The sequence below is a fragment of the Marmota flaviventris genome, chromosome 12 (genome assembly GCF_047511675.1).
Source record: "Marmota flaviventris isolate mMarFla1 chromosome 12, mMarFla1.hap1, whole genome shotgun sequence".
In the NCBI taxonomy this organism is placed as follows: Eukaryota; Metazoa; Chordata; class Mammalia; order Rodentia; family Sciuridae; genus Marmota; species Marmota flaviventris.
The window spans coordinates 89,267,942-89,283,593 of record NC_092509.1 but is presented as its reverse complement, the minus strand read 5'-3'; the positions used below and the strand labels follow the sequence as shown (position 1 = coordinate 89,283,593).

Here is a 15,652-nt window from a genome sequence, read left to right as displayed (position 1 = left end):
CCTAAGATATCAGAATGAATGAATTTAAAGAAAGAATAAGACAGTGCTGTGAGGTTACTATTTATATATAATGAGATGATGATTTGTCATTTTATACTATTATGCCTGTGCATGGGCATGCACACACACACACATGCACACACACTAGATCACAAAATTTCCAAGCATGAACAAGACTTTTATCCCTTTTATATTATCAAACTCAGCTATCTAACAAAAGATTCCTCTATCAAGTCAGGGTTGGGACATCTTTCTTATGTGTATTGTGGGCTCCATACAGGGTTTATTGCACAAAATAGTAAGGAGGAAAATTATTTGGTTGCTATACATAATCTTTTATCCATGAACAAAAGTGAAAGAACAGAAACTGCACTATAAGCCCACATACCTTCATTTCATTTTATTATTTTTTACTTTGCCTGAAAGTCCTCATATTAATGACTGTTATGGTTAACACATAATGTATTTTAAAATTACGAATAGGTTTTATACTTGAATATGAATTAAGACAATTTTAGCTAATAGCTATCAAATAGCTAATAAAGTGAAAGATCATGAAAGGATTATGGAATAGAAGGTAAAAGTAGGAATATTATATAGAAGAGCTAAGCCCATTTTAAGGCCTTGGTTTTAAAGTTTAAGCTACACCAGAAACTGAATGCTGAGAAGTGCCATAAGTAAAAGAACAAATTTTACCTACTTTAAAATTTATTTAGAAGTACCAAGGATAGAGTAAATCACTAATTTTTTTTTTTCTACTCTCCTAGGAAAGTTTATCCCCTGGACTTCTTGGAATAAGAATCCAGTCTTCTATGACATTCTGTACATGCAACAGTATGTTTCTTATAGCTCTTATGCCATTATTTTTGTTACAAATATTGAGTATGAAACTCATAGAAAACTTGTTGCAGAAAAGTCAATAATGTATGAAAAATTATTTATATACAAGAAATGGAATTTTCTTTTGGAAATAGTAATTATTTAAGACTTTTGTATTGTACTAGGTACTTTATCATCACTCTATAATTTAAATTTCTCAATAACAAGCTGAAAATATCTAAATATTAAAGTCTTCAAATTTATTGTTCATTCTTTAGAATATGCCTGTGAATCATCATGGAGTGGCTAGAACTAAAAAAAAATAAATATTATTTTGTAACATATAAGTGTAAGGAAAATTAATATCTTAGCTTCTTCATGCAGTTTCATATAAAATTGCTCTCAGCAGAAGCTCCTTATATTAATATATAAATGTTATTTTAATTAAATTACAGACTCTGTAATATTAAAGAATTTAGAGGCCATTCAGTAAGGCCACTTTAATAGTTAGAATGCAAGTTTGGCTGTAGTAATATTAGCCAAATAACAGTGACCTAGACAAAATGAAATTTTATTCTTCTCTGAAATAACAGTACAAACATAAACAATGTGGAACTAATACAACGGCTTCAAGGAAATGGGCGTTAACATTATTAAGGTTTTTCTTCATATCATAAGTTTCAGTTCCAGCCATCATATTTGTATTTCATGTAGGCAAGGAAAGAAGGGAGATGAAATGGATTCTTAATCTTTGAAGGACCCAATTTAAAACTTTAATAATTCCCTTTCATAACGTCCAATTCAATAGAATTAGACATGTAATGGATTCTAGGTGCAAAGGAATTCTACAAGCATGATGAAGCGTATACCCAAATAGAATTAGGATTGTTTTATTAAAATAGGGAAGGATGTAGAGGAAGAAGGATTTATCATCTAGATTCATTAAGTCCTTACAAGGAGATGAGATTGATGTAAAGCATCATTCTCAAAGAATAAATAATGTCCATTTGTTTAGGTGGGTGGAAAGTGGGGAAGGGAGACAAGATCCTAGTAGGAAGGCACAAGGCAAAAATTATTTTCATATAAAAAACAAGATGTTATTTTTTTATATCATGTTGACATTTGCATTTATTGTTCCAAAAGCAATAGTGAGTAAACTAGTGTTGGAAGGAGGAAATTATATCAAACTGCACTATTAAGTACATCTTTTTGAAGCATACATATAAAATATAAAGAAAGTTTCATAACTTGAGAATTTTCTTGATGACAAGGTAAAAATTAAGTTTAGTCTATCTCAATCTTTGTCACAAATCTGTATGCCAAAACAAAACATATAAAGAAGATACCTGTGCCACAGAGAGAACTATAATAGTTCCCTTGAAGAAAAGCACTTGTGCAATTGTTTGTTACAAGCTGAAATAGCCATTTTCCCATGGCAAACCAATTTTTAATTTTGTGTGACATAATTTAACAGAACAACTGTGGTTATTCAAACTCGAATTTATTGCACATTTAGTATTGAAGTTATCATAATAATCACTTCAGGAAAAATCAACTGACATATTTAAAGTCAACAATAAATTCTGGCTTTCAAGTGAAAAAAAAAAAAAGAAAAATTTGTGTCTGCCATTATGAGCCTGACAGCTTCCTTAGGTAGACAAACTATTCTCATATATTCAGTGATGATACTGAAGGATGAGATCTTTTGTCATTGTATAATAATGAGTGTCATAATTTGCAATATTTTCATAATTAAGGGGACAAATATCTCTCAAATTACTAGTGTGTGCTTTTGTTTACTAGTAGATGATCCATCCAAAGAACAAGGTAGACAAACAAACTTAAGGAAACTGATTTCAAAATGTTGTGTGTAGTTTATATTTTATACCACAACTTATACCTGTTGAATTTAAGTATAGTATCAAATAATATTATTCACAATTATCTGAAAAACTATTATAATACTCACCTCTCCAACAATAAACTTACATTAGGCTACAAACTTCAGATTGCAATGATTGCATTCAGAAGTAGCTATGAGAATTCATCTATCACTATCACCAGCAAATTATCAAGGAAACGTGCAAAAATCAACCTTTTGTATTAAATATGTCAACAAATATTGAACTTAATATTGTTATTTTAATTTTATTAATAGATACATGTTTAAATATCTCTGAGCTTTAATTTTTGTTATGATACATGTAAATATAAATATGTGTGTGTGCTATCCATATATCCATCCAACAAATCCCATACACAAAACTTATTAGATTGCTCAATAATTTTTTAGGGCTATGAAAGGATCATGAAGCCAAAAAGATTGAGATCTACTAAATAATTCATTCTGTATTTAAATATCGATCTCAACTGCCTATTGAATTAAACTCAGGTTGACATAATGGAATTTTAGAGCATTCCTATAAAAATTATGTGTGTGTATACACACACACACACACACAGAAAAAGAGAGAGAGAAATTGTTAATAAAACATTTGGTATCACTGCCATAATACTCAGGATTCAGAATTGAACAATCTGGTTGTATGAGGTTTCCATATGGATAGAGAATTAAACTCTTAAAATATTCTGTTTTTGATATAAAATACATTTATAGTTTAAAATACATCAATGATATATGAATACTCATGAACATATTTTTAAATGATAGAGTACATAATATAGTAGAGCAGGCATTGGTAGACTCTTTCTTTAGAGACCAAGAAAGCAAATGTTGTAGGCCTGAAGGACCATATCATCTTTCTGTGGCAACTTCTAGATATTATAGTGTGTAACTGTCCACAGACAACATGTAAACATAGAGTGGTGGTTGTTTTATTTACATGCATTCAAATTTGAACTTATAATTTTCATCAACCAAAAATATTATTATTCCTTTTATTTTTTTCTATGACTTAAAATATGAAAAAACAATCATGCAGGTTGATACAGGTTGATACAGAAACAAGTTTTAGATCAGATTTGGCTCATGTATCCATTTGTTAACCTCTGTTTTAGAGCACATATAGGGAGTGTGGGACACGGCTCTTAGGTGAGAACAGAATTCATTCTTGTCTGTGATGTTAGAGAATTTCAATACATGACTTTCCTTTGTTAATGAAGAAGATATAGCTGCATTAAAATATTTTTAATGGTTTTAAACCATTTTTAGTTGCTTACTGTGGTATTAATATACTGGCTCAGGTGAGCCTATTTTGTATGTCTAACATGCAACTCTGTTCAGTGACAGCATTTCAGTAACTTAAAATTGACCATGATGAGAAAGTTTATACCATCCAATAGAGAAAATACTATAAATCAAAGGTTTTGTTCTCTTAGAAAGCTGGTTGATAAACCTTTACTAACACATTATTAAATGTAAAATAAAAATGGATTCTTACTGCCCTCTTATAATATGGATTGGTGTAGTTGAGTTAATATTATGGAGATAATGTTATTACTTATTTGAAATGTTTTAGAATAGCAACAAAAATAACTTCTTCCAGGAAATCAGATTATCAAGGCTTCAGTTTACTCAAGTATGAAGACATATTGTGCACACAAATTCCTGAGAGCAACAGTGAGTATTGCTTAATATGAGTGTCAAGTTTTATTTAAAAGGAAGAACTACACTCTGCATTACAAAGGGTGATTTTATCCTGTCTACAAAGTGTGTAGAAACCATCTTAATAGTGAAAATGTACTTTGTGAGTCTCATTTTGTTTATGCTGATTTTGAAATATTTTTAATTTAATGTTTATATTTTAATATTTAATATTTTTGAATATTTTTGAATATCAAAAATAGAACCTGCTTAGGATGGGAAGAGTTTCAGAGAAAGGCTGAGAAAAAATTCCATAAATACAGGATAAAAAATATAATTTCCAATGCAAGTGAATTATTGGTATTATTCATTTGCTTCTCTTTCAAATATTTCTAAAAACCTACCCTGCAAATATTCAACCTCCTTTTTATACTTTACTCCACTAACCTAGTACATATATTTTGTATTCCTCTTGCCATTTCATTTTATTCTATTAGATTAAAAAAAAAAACCCACAATAAACAGAAACAAAATCTCATATCGGTAGTAAAAAAGAAACTGATAGAAAAATACTCAAATTAAGTAAAATTGTACATAAAGAAGTTGACATTGTTTTGTGTGTGTGATGAGTGACAGTCAACATAGGAGTTTTGCAAAATATTTAAAAAAGAAAGTCAAGAAATGGCTGTGGCTATCTTCACATTTACTTTAAAAGTTTCGGAAAATAGAGATTTCTCTATACTCTATTAAATTCTGCTCCAAATAATACATCTTTATCTCATCCAACTTATTTATTTTGTATGTACCCAACTTATATTTGGTATCAGTTTCCTATATTTTCCTTTAAAATCCTGCATAGTTACAGCATATTTGTATTTCCATTTAAAAATTAATGTCACTTCTATGATATTCTTTCCTTATTTATTTTTTTTTTTGCAATTTGTTTCTCTATTCACTCCTTATGTATGTCTGAAGATGTCATCTACCTATTTACTATGGTATTATACTCAGATTTCCTTCATTTGTGTGTACTGGGATTGTCACCCCACTTTTTCAAATCTTTCCTGTGTTTCAAATAGCTACATAGATTGATAGATAGATATATATTTACATGTATATATTCAGTTTCAATTAAATTTGCTAAATAAAACCCTAAAGTCAGCATGTTTATAACCAGACTTATCAATTTATTTTCTAGTCCACTTAATTGTCTTACATTTCCTATTTGGGTTAAAATTATTTATTTCAGTAATTTTAAATCTACTTTTAACTCACATAAAGCATTAAGTTCACAATAATCAAATAGCAGTGTCATCCTCTAGCTACAATTCCTAATTAGAAAATGTTCCCAAGGTCATACAGAGACATATTGAAATGTCTTATTCATAAAGAAAATTAAAAAAATACTTATGAGATGCATAAAATGACAAAACTATAGCAGTCCTTTGAGCAAAATTTATTGCTGTAATACCTGCATTAAAAAAGATAAATCTTTCCAAATTAATAACCTAGCTTTTCACTCTAAGAAAACAGAAAAAGAAAATCATACTAAAAAAAAAAGAATGAATGAATGATTGGAATGAAAAAGTAGTCAAGTAAGAGACAAAAATATAAAAAAAAATTAAAAGTTCTTTGAAAATATCAAGAAATTTGGCAAAAGTCTTTTATTGACAGTGTATGTGTGCTGGTGGTGGTGGAAGACACATATCTGACCAGGAAAATGGAAGAGAATAGAAGGGAATATTTGTATATCACATAACTACTGTTTACAGACTGGCATTAACTATATATGGAATATTCATGGACCTCAGTAATAAACAATGTAGAAGTAGATGAAGGCTTAGAATAGACATTTGTTCAATGTACAATAAGCATATGAAAAGATGTTCAACATTGTTAGTCAAAACTCAAATGTAAATCAAACCCACAAGATGCCACTTCACAACCACTTGGATGACTATAATCAAAAAGACAGAAAATAATAAGTGTTAGTGAAGATGATTGGTAGAAATATAAAATGGTGTAGCCATTTTGTAAAACAGTTTGGCAGCTCCTAAAAATCTTTAAATATGTATTACCTTCTGACTCAGCAATCCCCCACTTCAGTATATACCAAAGGGAATAGAAAACACATGTCCACAAAGAATGTACACTAACGTTCACAGAAACATTAGAAACATTATTCATAGTACTTTTAAGAGCAACTTAAATGACCATCAAATGATGAATGGGTAAACAAGTGGGACATGCACACTACTGATGTTATGGCATTGATGTACCTGCAAGCAGTATGACAAGTGAAAGAAGCCAATTACAAAAGACCACATATTGCATGATCCCATTAAATAAAATGTTTAGAGTAGGCAAATCTATTGAGACAAATATCGAATTATGCAAATCTATAGCCTAGGAATAGATTGGGGATTATAAGCAGCAATTTCTAGTTGATATTTAGTTTGGGGGTGGGGGATAAGGAAGATATACTCCACTTAGATTATGGAGATGACTGCACAAATTCTGAATATATTAAAATTCCAAAGAAACAATAAAAAATTCAAATGAGTTATTTTTAAATTAAAATTTTTAATGGATATTAATCTGTTTTATTTTCACTGAAATAAATTTCAATGATTTGAACATCATATCAAAATTCTAGGGTTATAAAGCAAGATACTGATACAAATGTATCATTTTGTGATAATCTTCTTTGTTTTTCCTGTAGCTTTTGTCATTCATGAATTTTTTAACTAGACCTCCAATAGAGAAGGTACGACTTTTTATTGCACTCACTTTTCAGTAGATCTTAAAGTTACAAATCTAAAACGTGTTTTCTCAAATCAGATCAGACATAAATATTTTAATAGTCTGTCATTATTCATATGTAATGTTAGCAACATTCACAGTAATTTTTAGAAGTTGCTGTAGAATGATATTCATGGTTTTTTAAATACTGATCATAAAAACTAAACCTTGAATTATTTGAGTTGAAAATTATATAAAGAATTTCATTTTGTACCCCTGCTTACTCTGTATGCTACAATTTAACTCTAGAGCTTTGTGTTTTTCTATTCCAGTTAGTTGACTACCTCATGGAGTAAGAATGATTTCTTGATTATGATAGAAAAGAAAAAAAAAAGAATCATGGGAGAATTAGCATATGTGTTCCCCTTCTACTATTTCTTTGGAAAATTACTGCAATTTATTATTTGGGGACTTAAGAGAATATGCTGTTTTCAAATTATCTCTATCTAATGATAATAAATAACTGTGATATTATAACAACTACATTCACAAATATAAAGAGAAATCTGTGGAAACAATACCTTCAGTTGCTACATTGCCAGGTCTTACCTTTGTCTCGGCAGGCTGATGAGGGGTTGTTTATGACACCTCTTGCTAAGGCTAAAGAGCTTGTGTACAATTTTCTGTGCCTTGAGGAAAAGTTGTTTCATGCTGTTCTCCAGTTGCTCATAGCGGCGCTGAAAATTAGAATCCATTGTCCACAAATGCATTATAGTTGATGTGTTGAGGAAATAATTCATGGGTAGCCTTTTCATGAATAACTTGAATTCATCTGAAACAAATGTTAAAATTCAACATTTTGATTATGAAACATTTCCAAACACATATAACATGAAAATTAAAAACAAATAAATACAATCCACCATGTATAGGTAACAGATTAGTAGAAGATGAGATATTTAGGTGCTTTGGAATTGTTTTTCTTTCGATTTCCATAAAATATAAATTGTGTGGAAGAAAGTTAGAATAATTTATAAATAATTAAACAGTTTAGACAGAAAGTTTAACTTAAATTTTCTATATTCTCCTTTTGATAGTGTTTCTCCAATGCACTGTAGATTAAATCTGACACTTTAATTTCCAGAATTAGTGTAAATAATTCTCTTAAGCATTTTATATTTATATATTAAGAAGTGTTCACTAAGTCAGTATAAAAAGTATAGAAAATACAGAAAATCATTAATAATTTAATAAATGTTTAAGGAGAGAAAGTTTTGTAAATAGAAAATTATAACTTTCAGCTAGACATCTATTCTCTGTAACTGACCATGTTTCAAAATGTCATGGCATTTGATTTAAAATAAAAGTGTATCCTGAAGAGTAAAAAAAAAATTAAGGGAATTTAAAATCTCCAATATTAGCTTTTATTTTTGCATCAATAATTATCATACCTGAAATAGCTTTATTTTCAAATGCTTAATTAATCAATAATAAAATTAAAAGTTGATGCTATGCTAAAATAAATAAATAGTCTAAAAGACCTATTAGTAATCTCAACACAGAAGATAAATCAAGGCAATAGTCAAAACATGGAAACAACAAAACTGTCCATTAACATTTGAATGAATACATAAAATGTGATAAATATATACAAGAGAATTTTATTCAGCCATAATAATGAAGTTATGGTAGATGCTAAAACAGAGATAAACTTTGAAATAAACCAAATATGAAATAAACCAAACACAAAAGGATAAATATTGTATGATTTCAACTACATAGAAAACCAAAAATAGTCAAATTCACTGCAACAGAAATTAAAATTTAAACTTATAAGGAAATGGGTGGAGGAGAAAAAATGTATTGCATAATGGTTACAGGGTTTCTGGATGATGAAAACTTTTTATGAAAAATAATGGTAATGATCATTATGTAACATTGTAAATGTAATTAATATCTCTGAATTATACGTTTAAAATGATTGAATTGCCTATTTGGGTCCATATGTTATATAATTTTATCACAGTAAAAAATTTGAAAAATAATAAGCAAATTTCCACATCTCTCCTTTTCTTCTGAAGTAAAACTGTGAGTAGAATCTCAAAACATAAATTTTAATGGCTTTTAGTGCTTCTTTAAATGATCTTTAACTTTATTTTTATTTTTTTTTACATATTATGTTGCATTCATTGTGCATACATGTTTTTGTTTCCCCCTTGTACACATGCCCACAAACCACAAGATTTGGAAAACATTTTCAGTGACAGAGAAGCATTATCTGGCAAATCAGAAAACCACATTTTAGTCACTATTCTCCCAATAATAAACTGTTAGCATTCATTAAACTGGAACCTCTGTATAACTTAATTTGCTTATATGTAAATGAGAAAGTACTAGATGACTATAAATTCATTTAATTTTAAAATCCTGTGATGTTACAGACGGTTGTTCTTAAGTAAGTATTAAATTAGATTGAAAGGTCTATTTTGAAAATAATTCTTTTCAAATATCCTTATAGGGCTGGGGTTGTAGTTCAGTGGCAGAGCACTTGCCTATAACTTATGTGTCACTGGGTTCAATCCTCAGCACCACATAAAAATAAATGAATAAAATAAAGGCATTATGCCCATCCATAACTAAAAATATTTTTTAAAAGATCCAATTATAGCTATTACATTATTATTCAACAAAGTTTGGAAAGTATATCAATATCTGTTTATTTTATGTTGACATTCTTTGTGTTTTAAAATCAATAAACTATTATTAACACATCTTTAAATATGCCACTGACATCTGATAATACACAGTTAAGTCACTGAATTTATATTTATTTTATGTGTTAAAGTTATTTCAATATTTCACCAATGCTGGAAAATACAACTTTTTAACAATTCAAAACATATTCGTGAATATTAGGGTTCTTTCTTCTAAAGCAAATAGATACATCTGTTATCTTTTTGGCTATTGAAGTCATAGTCTTTTACCTGAACAAAAAGAAATATGAAAAGAAAATAAATGACTTTTAACAAAAAAAAATAATGAAGAAGATTTCTGAGTGCATATCCATTTGATATGCTTCAAGTCATTTTTTAAATAAGCAGGGTGTAAATAATAGATGAATCTTGAAATTCTGATTTGACAATAGTCTACATTTTGTTTGGTCCCATATGTCTCTTTTGAGAAATTCCCTCTTTTGAATAAAGAATTGATGCATGGAAATTGGAAAGCATTCCTTGGATTATTCACAGAACAGATGCCACTACTTTGAAAACTAATCATTCATTTCGTTGTCATCCTTTACTTGAACACTTTTGATAAGACTTTATTGTGTTGTGGGTATGCATACTTAATTATGTTCATTGTTATAGTAGTATTGGGAGACTTTTCAAATCAGTAAATTTTATTCAAGCTCAAGACTTACATTTTAAGGTGGAATTTCTTTTTACTGAAGTGTACATAATAGTGTATGTCTGTGAAAATTGTCAATATGTAGTTTCTATGAAATAGGGCTTTAACATGACACTTGAATAATTACTTCATTATGAAGTCATTAAGAGTCACCACTGACAGTCACCCAAAACATTTATCGAACACCTGTTGTGAACAGAACATACAGATGTTTCAGTCTATGACAGCAAGTATGGATAAACCTTTAATCTTACTTTAAAAAATGACTAATTAATGATATGCCATATATTCAAGTGTTAAAATAATATCTTTAGTGTCTGAAATTCATTCTACTCAGAAGTCAATAGAGTCTTGAAAATTATTCCTGTGGATATATTTCAGCTACTTTTGGAAATTAATAAAATGTATATTTAAAGTTTACAAATTTGAATGACACATTAGAATTTCTATTGTATAGATTAACAATATGTATCAGCACAAAGACAAAATACAATAATTCGAGGTTACAGGTAATATTTTATCATATAGTAATTTCTGCAGCTATGTAGAAGATGGAGTACACTCAAAATGAAAAACAAGAATGACCAGCCATATTTTGGGGGGTGTAGAGATGAATTTATAAAAGAGAAATGTCAAAATTATGTAAAAGTCACCAAGAAAAAATGAATTTGTATGTATTTTATTAGAGACGTTATTCTAGAAATACTTAAGTGTGTGTCAATTGAGTATTTTTTGCACAGCATAGTTTTGAGGACCACAGAGAAACAAAACAGAAACAATGACAGTAATATGCTAGTAAAACTCTATGCTGGTAGAAATTTATAGTCAGTCTCTGTCTCCTTGAAACTAATTTGCATGAAGCAAAAAATAAAACACAGGGAAATGTATTATATTAATGAATTCTTTGGGGGCACAGAGAAATAGGTTAGGTGACAACTTTCCCATAAATTACAAATGACTACTTAGACATAAGGTTTAACTCTCTAGACTTCTAGTGTTTCTCCATTAAAATGAAGTGTTTTTAAAAACAGCTAAATAGGAATGGGTTGCTTTTATTCCCATTTCCTTGATAAAAGCTCTAGTTATCACTTGCTGTGTAATTTCATCTGTTAATTTTGAATCTCTCTCTCTCTCTCTGCTATTATGATTTCTAGCTAAGGAAGGTATTTTAAAAAAGGTGCTTTAAATATTAACTCAATTATCTCTCCAATAATCCTTCATGCAAATTTTATTAGAGAATTTCATATGCAGATTACAGATAATCCTCGGTTTCAGAATTTTAATGTCAGCAAAAAGTTTTATTAAAACTACAATGTTTATATAACAATTTTATGTATTTATACCATTATGCTCTTTATTGTCATGGCTTATAGTTGAATTAAATGTATGAAAGCAGGAAAATAAACATTGTTAGGGTGTGAAAGGATCAGCTATGAATACATATTCTGATGAGTATTTCTGCTTATACATCAAACATTAACCCATAGAATTGATTGTGTATCTTAAAATGTTCAGAATCTGTAAAATTACTTTAAAACATATTTTCAAAATGTTTTAAAGCACTTAGACATCTTAAAATTTCCAGAGTTTTGAGAGCTTTTAATTTATTTCCTGAAAACTTGAGTAATCAGGAAAATTTGTTTTTTAAAAATCATTTCTTCAGTTATAATTCCACCCAAACAGAAGCTGCTGATATTGAAAAGTAGGTCTATGGATAGGAGGGATGGAAGGAGGAAATGTGTGTTTTAATGATTTTTATTAATTCACTTGAATGTGTTATCAATTAAATTCAAATAGATGTTGTAAATAAATATAAAAACTCACCCCAAATAATATTGAATTTTCAGCACACTATGTACATGTTATGTTTAAGAAATGTAAATAAGGTCAAGGCCCAGGCCCCAGCTAAGGACCATCCCGCTGACCCATGCAGGAGGCTAGGCCAAGGTTAGGCCCAGGACCAACTCCGCCAACCAGTTGTCACATGCCGGAGCTCAGGCCTAACTCACGTCAATCTTGGGACACTGTAGCCATCACTATAGCCCTCCCCATGCAGTAACCTCCACCTTGGGACAACAGATACAGCGTGGAGGGAGCTGCATCTCGGAACCAGCAGCCCAGCCTTTCAGCCCCATCTCTGAAAGGGGTTGCATCCATCTTGGGACACCGCCACTGATATCTTGAGTTACCTTTACTATTGCCACCACCACCTTTACTTGCAGTAGCATTTATCCTGGGTCATTGACCAGGTTCTAGAAGCCAAACACAAAGTGAGATACAGGTAATTTGCAGGGACACTATAAAATTATAGGTTAGAAACTATATTACCTCAGATCTGCACTGCAAGAAAGGAAGACATATAGAAAATATGAAAAACCAATACTACAATAATAGAATCCATGGACAGTGCAGTTGATGAAATGTTAGAGAAGGAGTTCAGAATGTTCACAATTAAAATGGTCCACAAATTAAAGAATGACCTAAGTGAGCAAATACAGGCAAAAACTGATCAGTCCAACAAAGAGATAAGAGAGCACATATGGACAACCATTGATCACACCAACAAAGAGATAAGGGAACAAATGCAAGTAGCAAAAGATTACTTCAAGAAAAAGATTCTGAAAAAAAAGCAACCAGAAATCCTGGAAATGAAGGAAACAAAAATGAAATAAAAAAATGTAATAGAAAGCATCACCAACAGACTAGATCACTTGGAAGACAGAACATCAGATAATGAAGACAAATATACAATCTTGAAAATAAAGTTTACCACACAGTGAAGATGGTAAGAAACCATGAAAAGAACATCCAAGAATTATGGGATAACACCAAAAGACCAAATATAAGACTTATGGGGATAGAGGAAGGCACAGAGATTGAAACCAAAGGAACGCACAAATTTCTTCAATAAAATAATATCAGAAAATTTCCCAAACATGAGGAATGAATTGGAAAATCAAATACAAGAGGTTTACAGGACACCAAATGTAAAAAATTACAACATATCTACACCAAGGCATGTTATAATGAAAATGCCTAGCCTACCGAATAAGAATAGGATCTTAAAGGCCACAAGAGAGAGGAATCAGATCATATACTGGGGGAGACCAATTTGTATTTGAACAGACTTTTTAACCCAGACCCTCAAAGCCAGGAGATCCCGGAACAACATAGACTAAGCTCTGAAAGAAAATGGATGCCAACCAAGAATCTTATATCCTAAAAAATTAAGCTTCATATTTGATGATGAAATAAAAACTTTTCATGATAAACAAAAATTAAATGAATTTACCACAAGAAAGCCTGCACTTCAGAGCATTCTCAGAAAAAAATTCACAAGGAGGAAATGAAAAACAACAATGAAAATCGCAAAGGGAGGAACTACACTAAAGGAAAGGTCACTCCAAAAAGAAACCAAGTTAAGTTAAAAATCAAAAATAAACCAAAATGACCAGGAATACAAATCATATTTCAATAATAGTCCTGAATGTATATGGCCTAAACTCATCAATTAAAAGACACAGACTGACAGATAGCTTAAAAAAAAAAAGACCCAACAATATGCTTCCTTCAAGAGATTCATCTCACAGGAAAAGATATCCACAGACTGAAGGTGAAAGGGTTGGAAAAAAGTACCATTTACATGGACCATGTAAACAAGCAGGAGTTTCCATGGATAAAGTGTTTTCAAACAAAGTAGTAAAGAGGGATAGAGAAGGACATTTAATACTGCTTAAGGGATTCAGACTAACAAGATATAACAATCATAAATATCTATACCCCAAACAATGGGGTGTCTATGTATATCAAACAAACCCTTCTCAACTACAAGAACCAAAGAGACCACAACATAGTGATACTGGGTGATTTTAATACATATCTCTCACCACTGGATATATCTTCCAAACAAAAAATAAACAAAGAAACTATAGAACTCAGTAATACAATCAATAAGTTAGACTTAACAGACATTATAGAATACTCCATCCATCAACTAGCAAATACACTTTCTTCTCAGCAGCACATGGATCCTTCTCCATAATAGACCATATGTTATGCCACCAAGAAAGTCTTAGCAAGTACAAAAAAAAAAAAAAAATAGAGATACTACCATGCATTCTATCTGACCATAATGGAATGAAATTAGAAATCAATGATAAAATAAAAAATAGAAGCTACTCCAACACCTGGAGATATGCTATTGAATGACACATGGATAACAGAAGACATCAGGAGGAGATAAAAAATAGATTTCTAGATGTAAATGAGAACTCTGATACAACTTATCAAAATTTCTGGGACATTGTGAAGGCAGTGCTAAGAGGAAAGTTCATTGCATGGAATTCATTCATTAAAAGAAGAAAAGTCAACAAATGACCTGATATTACAACTCAAAGCCCTAGAAAAAGAGAAACAAACAAACACCAAAAGTAGTAGAAGACAGAAAATAATTTGTAGTCGTGGGTCTTTTCCTTAATCACCAGGATGTGCAGGTGCAGGGGCAGGGACGCGGAGTCAAGACACAGACACCAGGAGCTGGTAAGAGCAGGCAGGTGGCAGACCTCCAGCCAGCTCATTTATTATGGAATAGTTTACAACTGATATAGGGCTCATCCTCCAATCATACATAAGCAAGCAGGTTACCTAACATTTAGAAACCAATCATCTTATGATCAATGTAACTGCACTATGAGGAAGCTCTAAAATCTGCCACATAGTGGAAGGCTGTCAGAAAGGGTCATTACTCCTACGAAAGGGATCCTTAAATTAAGGAAGCTCAGACCCTGAGGCTCTTGCCTCTCAGTTGCCTAGCAACATTGAGGTCAATCACTGAGGAGGTGGTTTTACCTCAAAGGCTTGCCAGAGCAGAGCACCCCATCAATTCAAAAATTGACAAAAAAAGAAGCTGGTTCTTTGAAAAAATAAATAAAACTGACCAACTCTTAGTCATCCTTACAAAAAGAAGGAAAGAAAAAATTCAGATTACTAAAATTTGTGATAAAAATAGGAAATATCATGATGTATATTATTGAAATGCAGAAGACAATTAGAAAGTATTTTGAAAATGTATATTCTAGTAAAATAGAAAACCTCAAAGACACCAACAAATTTCTAGAGGCAAACTATCAACCCAAACTG

The 15,652-nt window shown here is 30.6% G+C and overlaps 1 protein-coding gene across 2 annotated transcripts in view; it reads right to left on the bottom strand.

The window, feature by feature from the left end:
• Positions 1-15,652, bottom strand: part of Brinp3 (BMP/retinoic acid inducible neural specific 3) — a 361,370-nt gene that overhangs the window by 54,597 nt on the left and 291,121 nt on the right. For both annotated transcript variants that reach the window (XM_027948824.2, XM_027948825.2), the window contains one exon: positions 7,715-7,937. In XM_027948824.2, the coding sequence (XP_027804625.1) occupies positions 7,715-7,937 (223 nt within the window). The remainder of the gene's footprint in view (positions 1-7,714; positions 7,938-15,652) is intronic.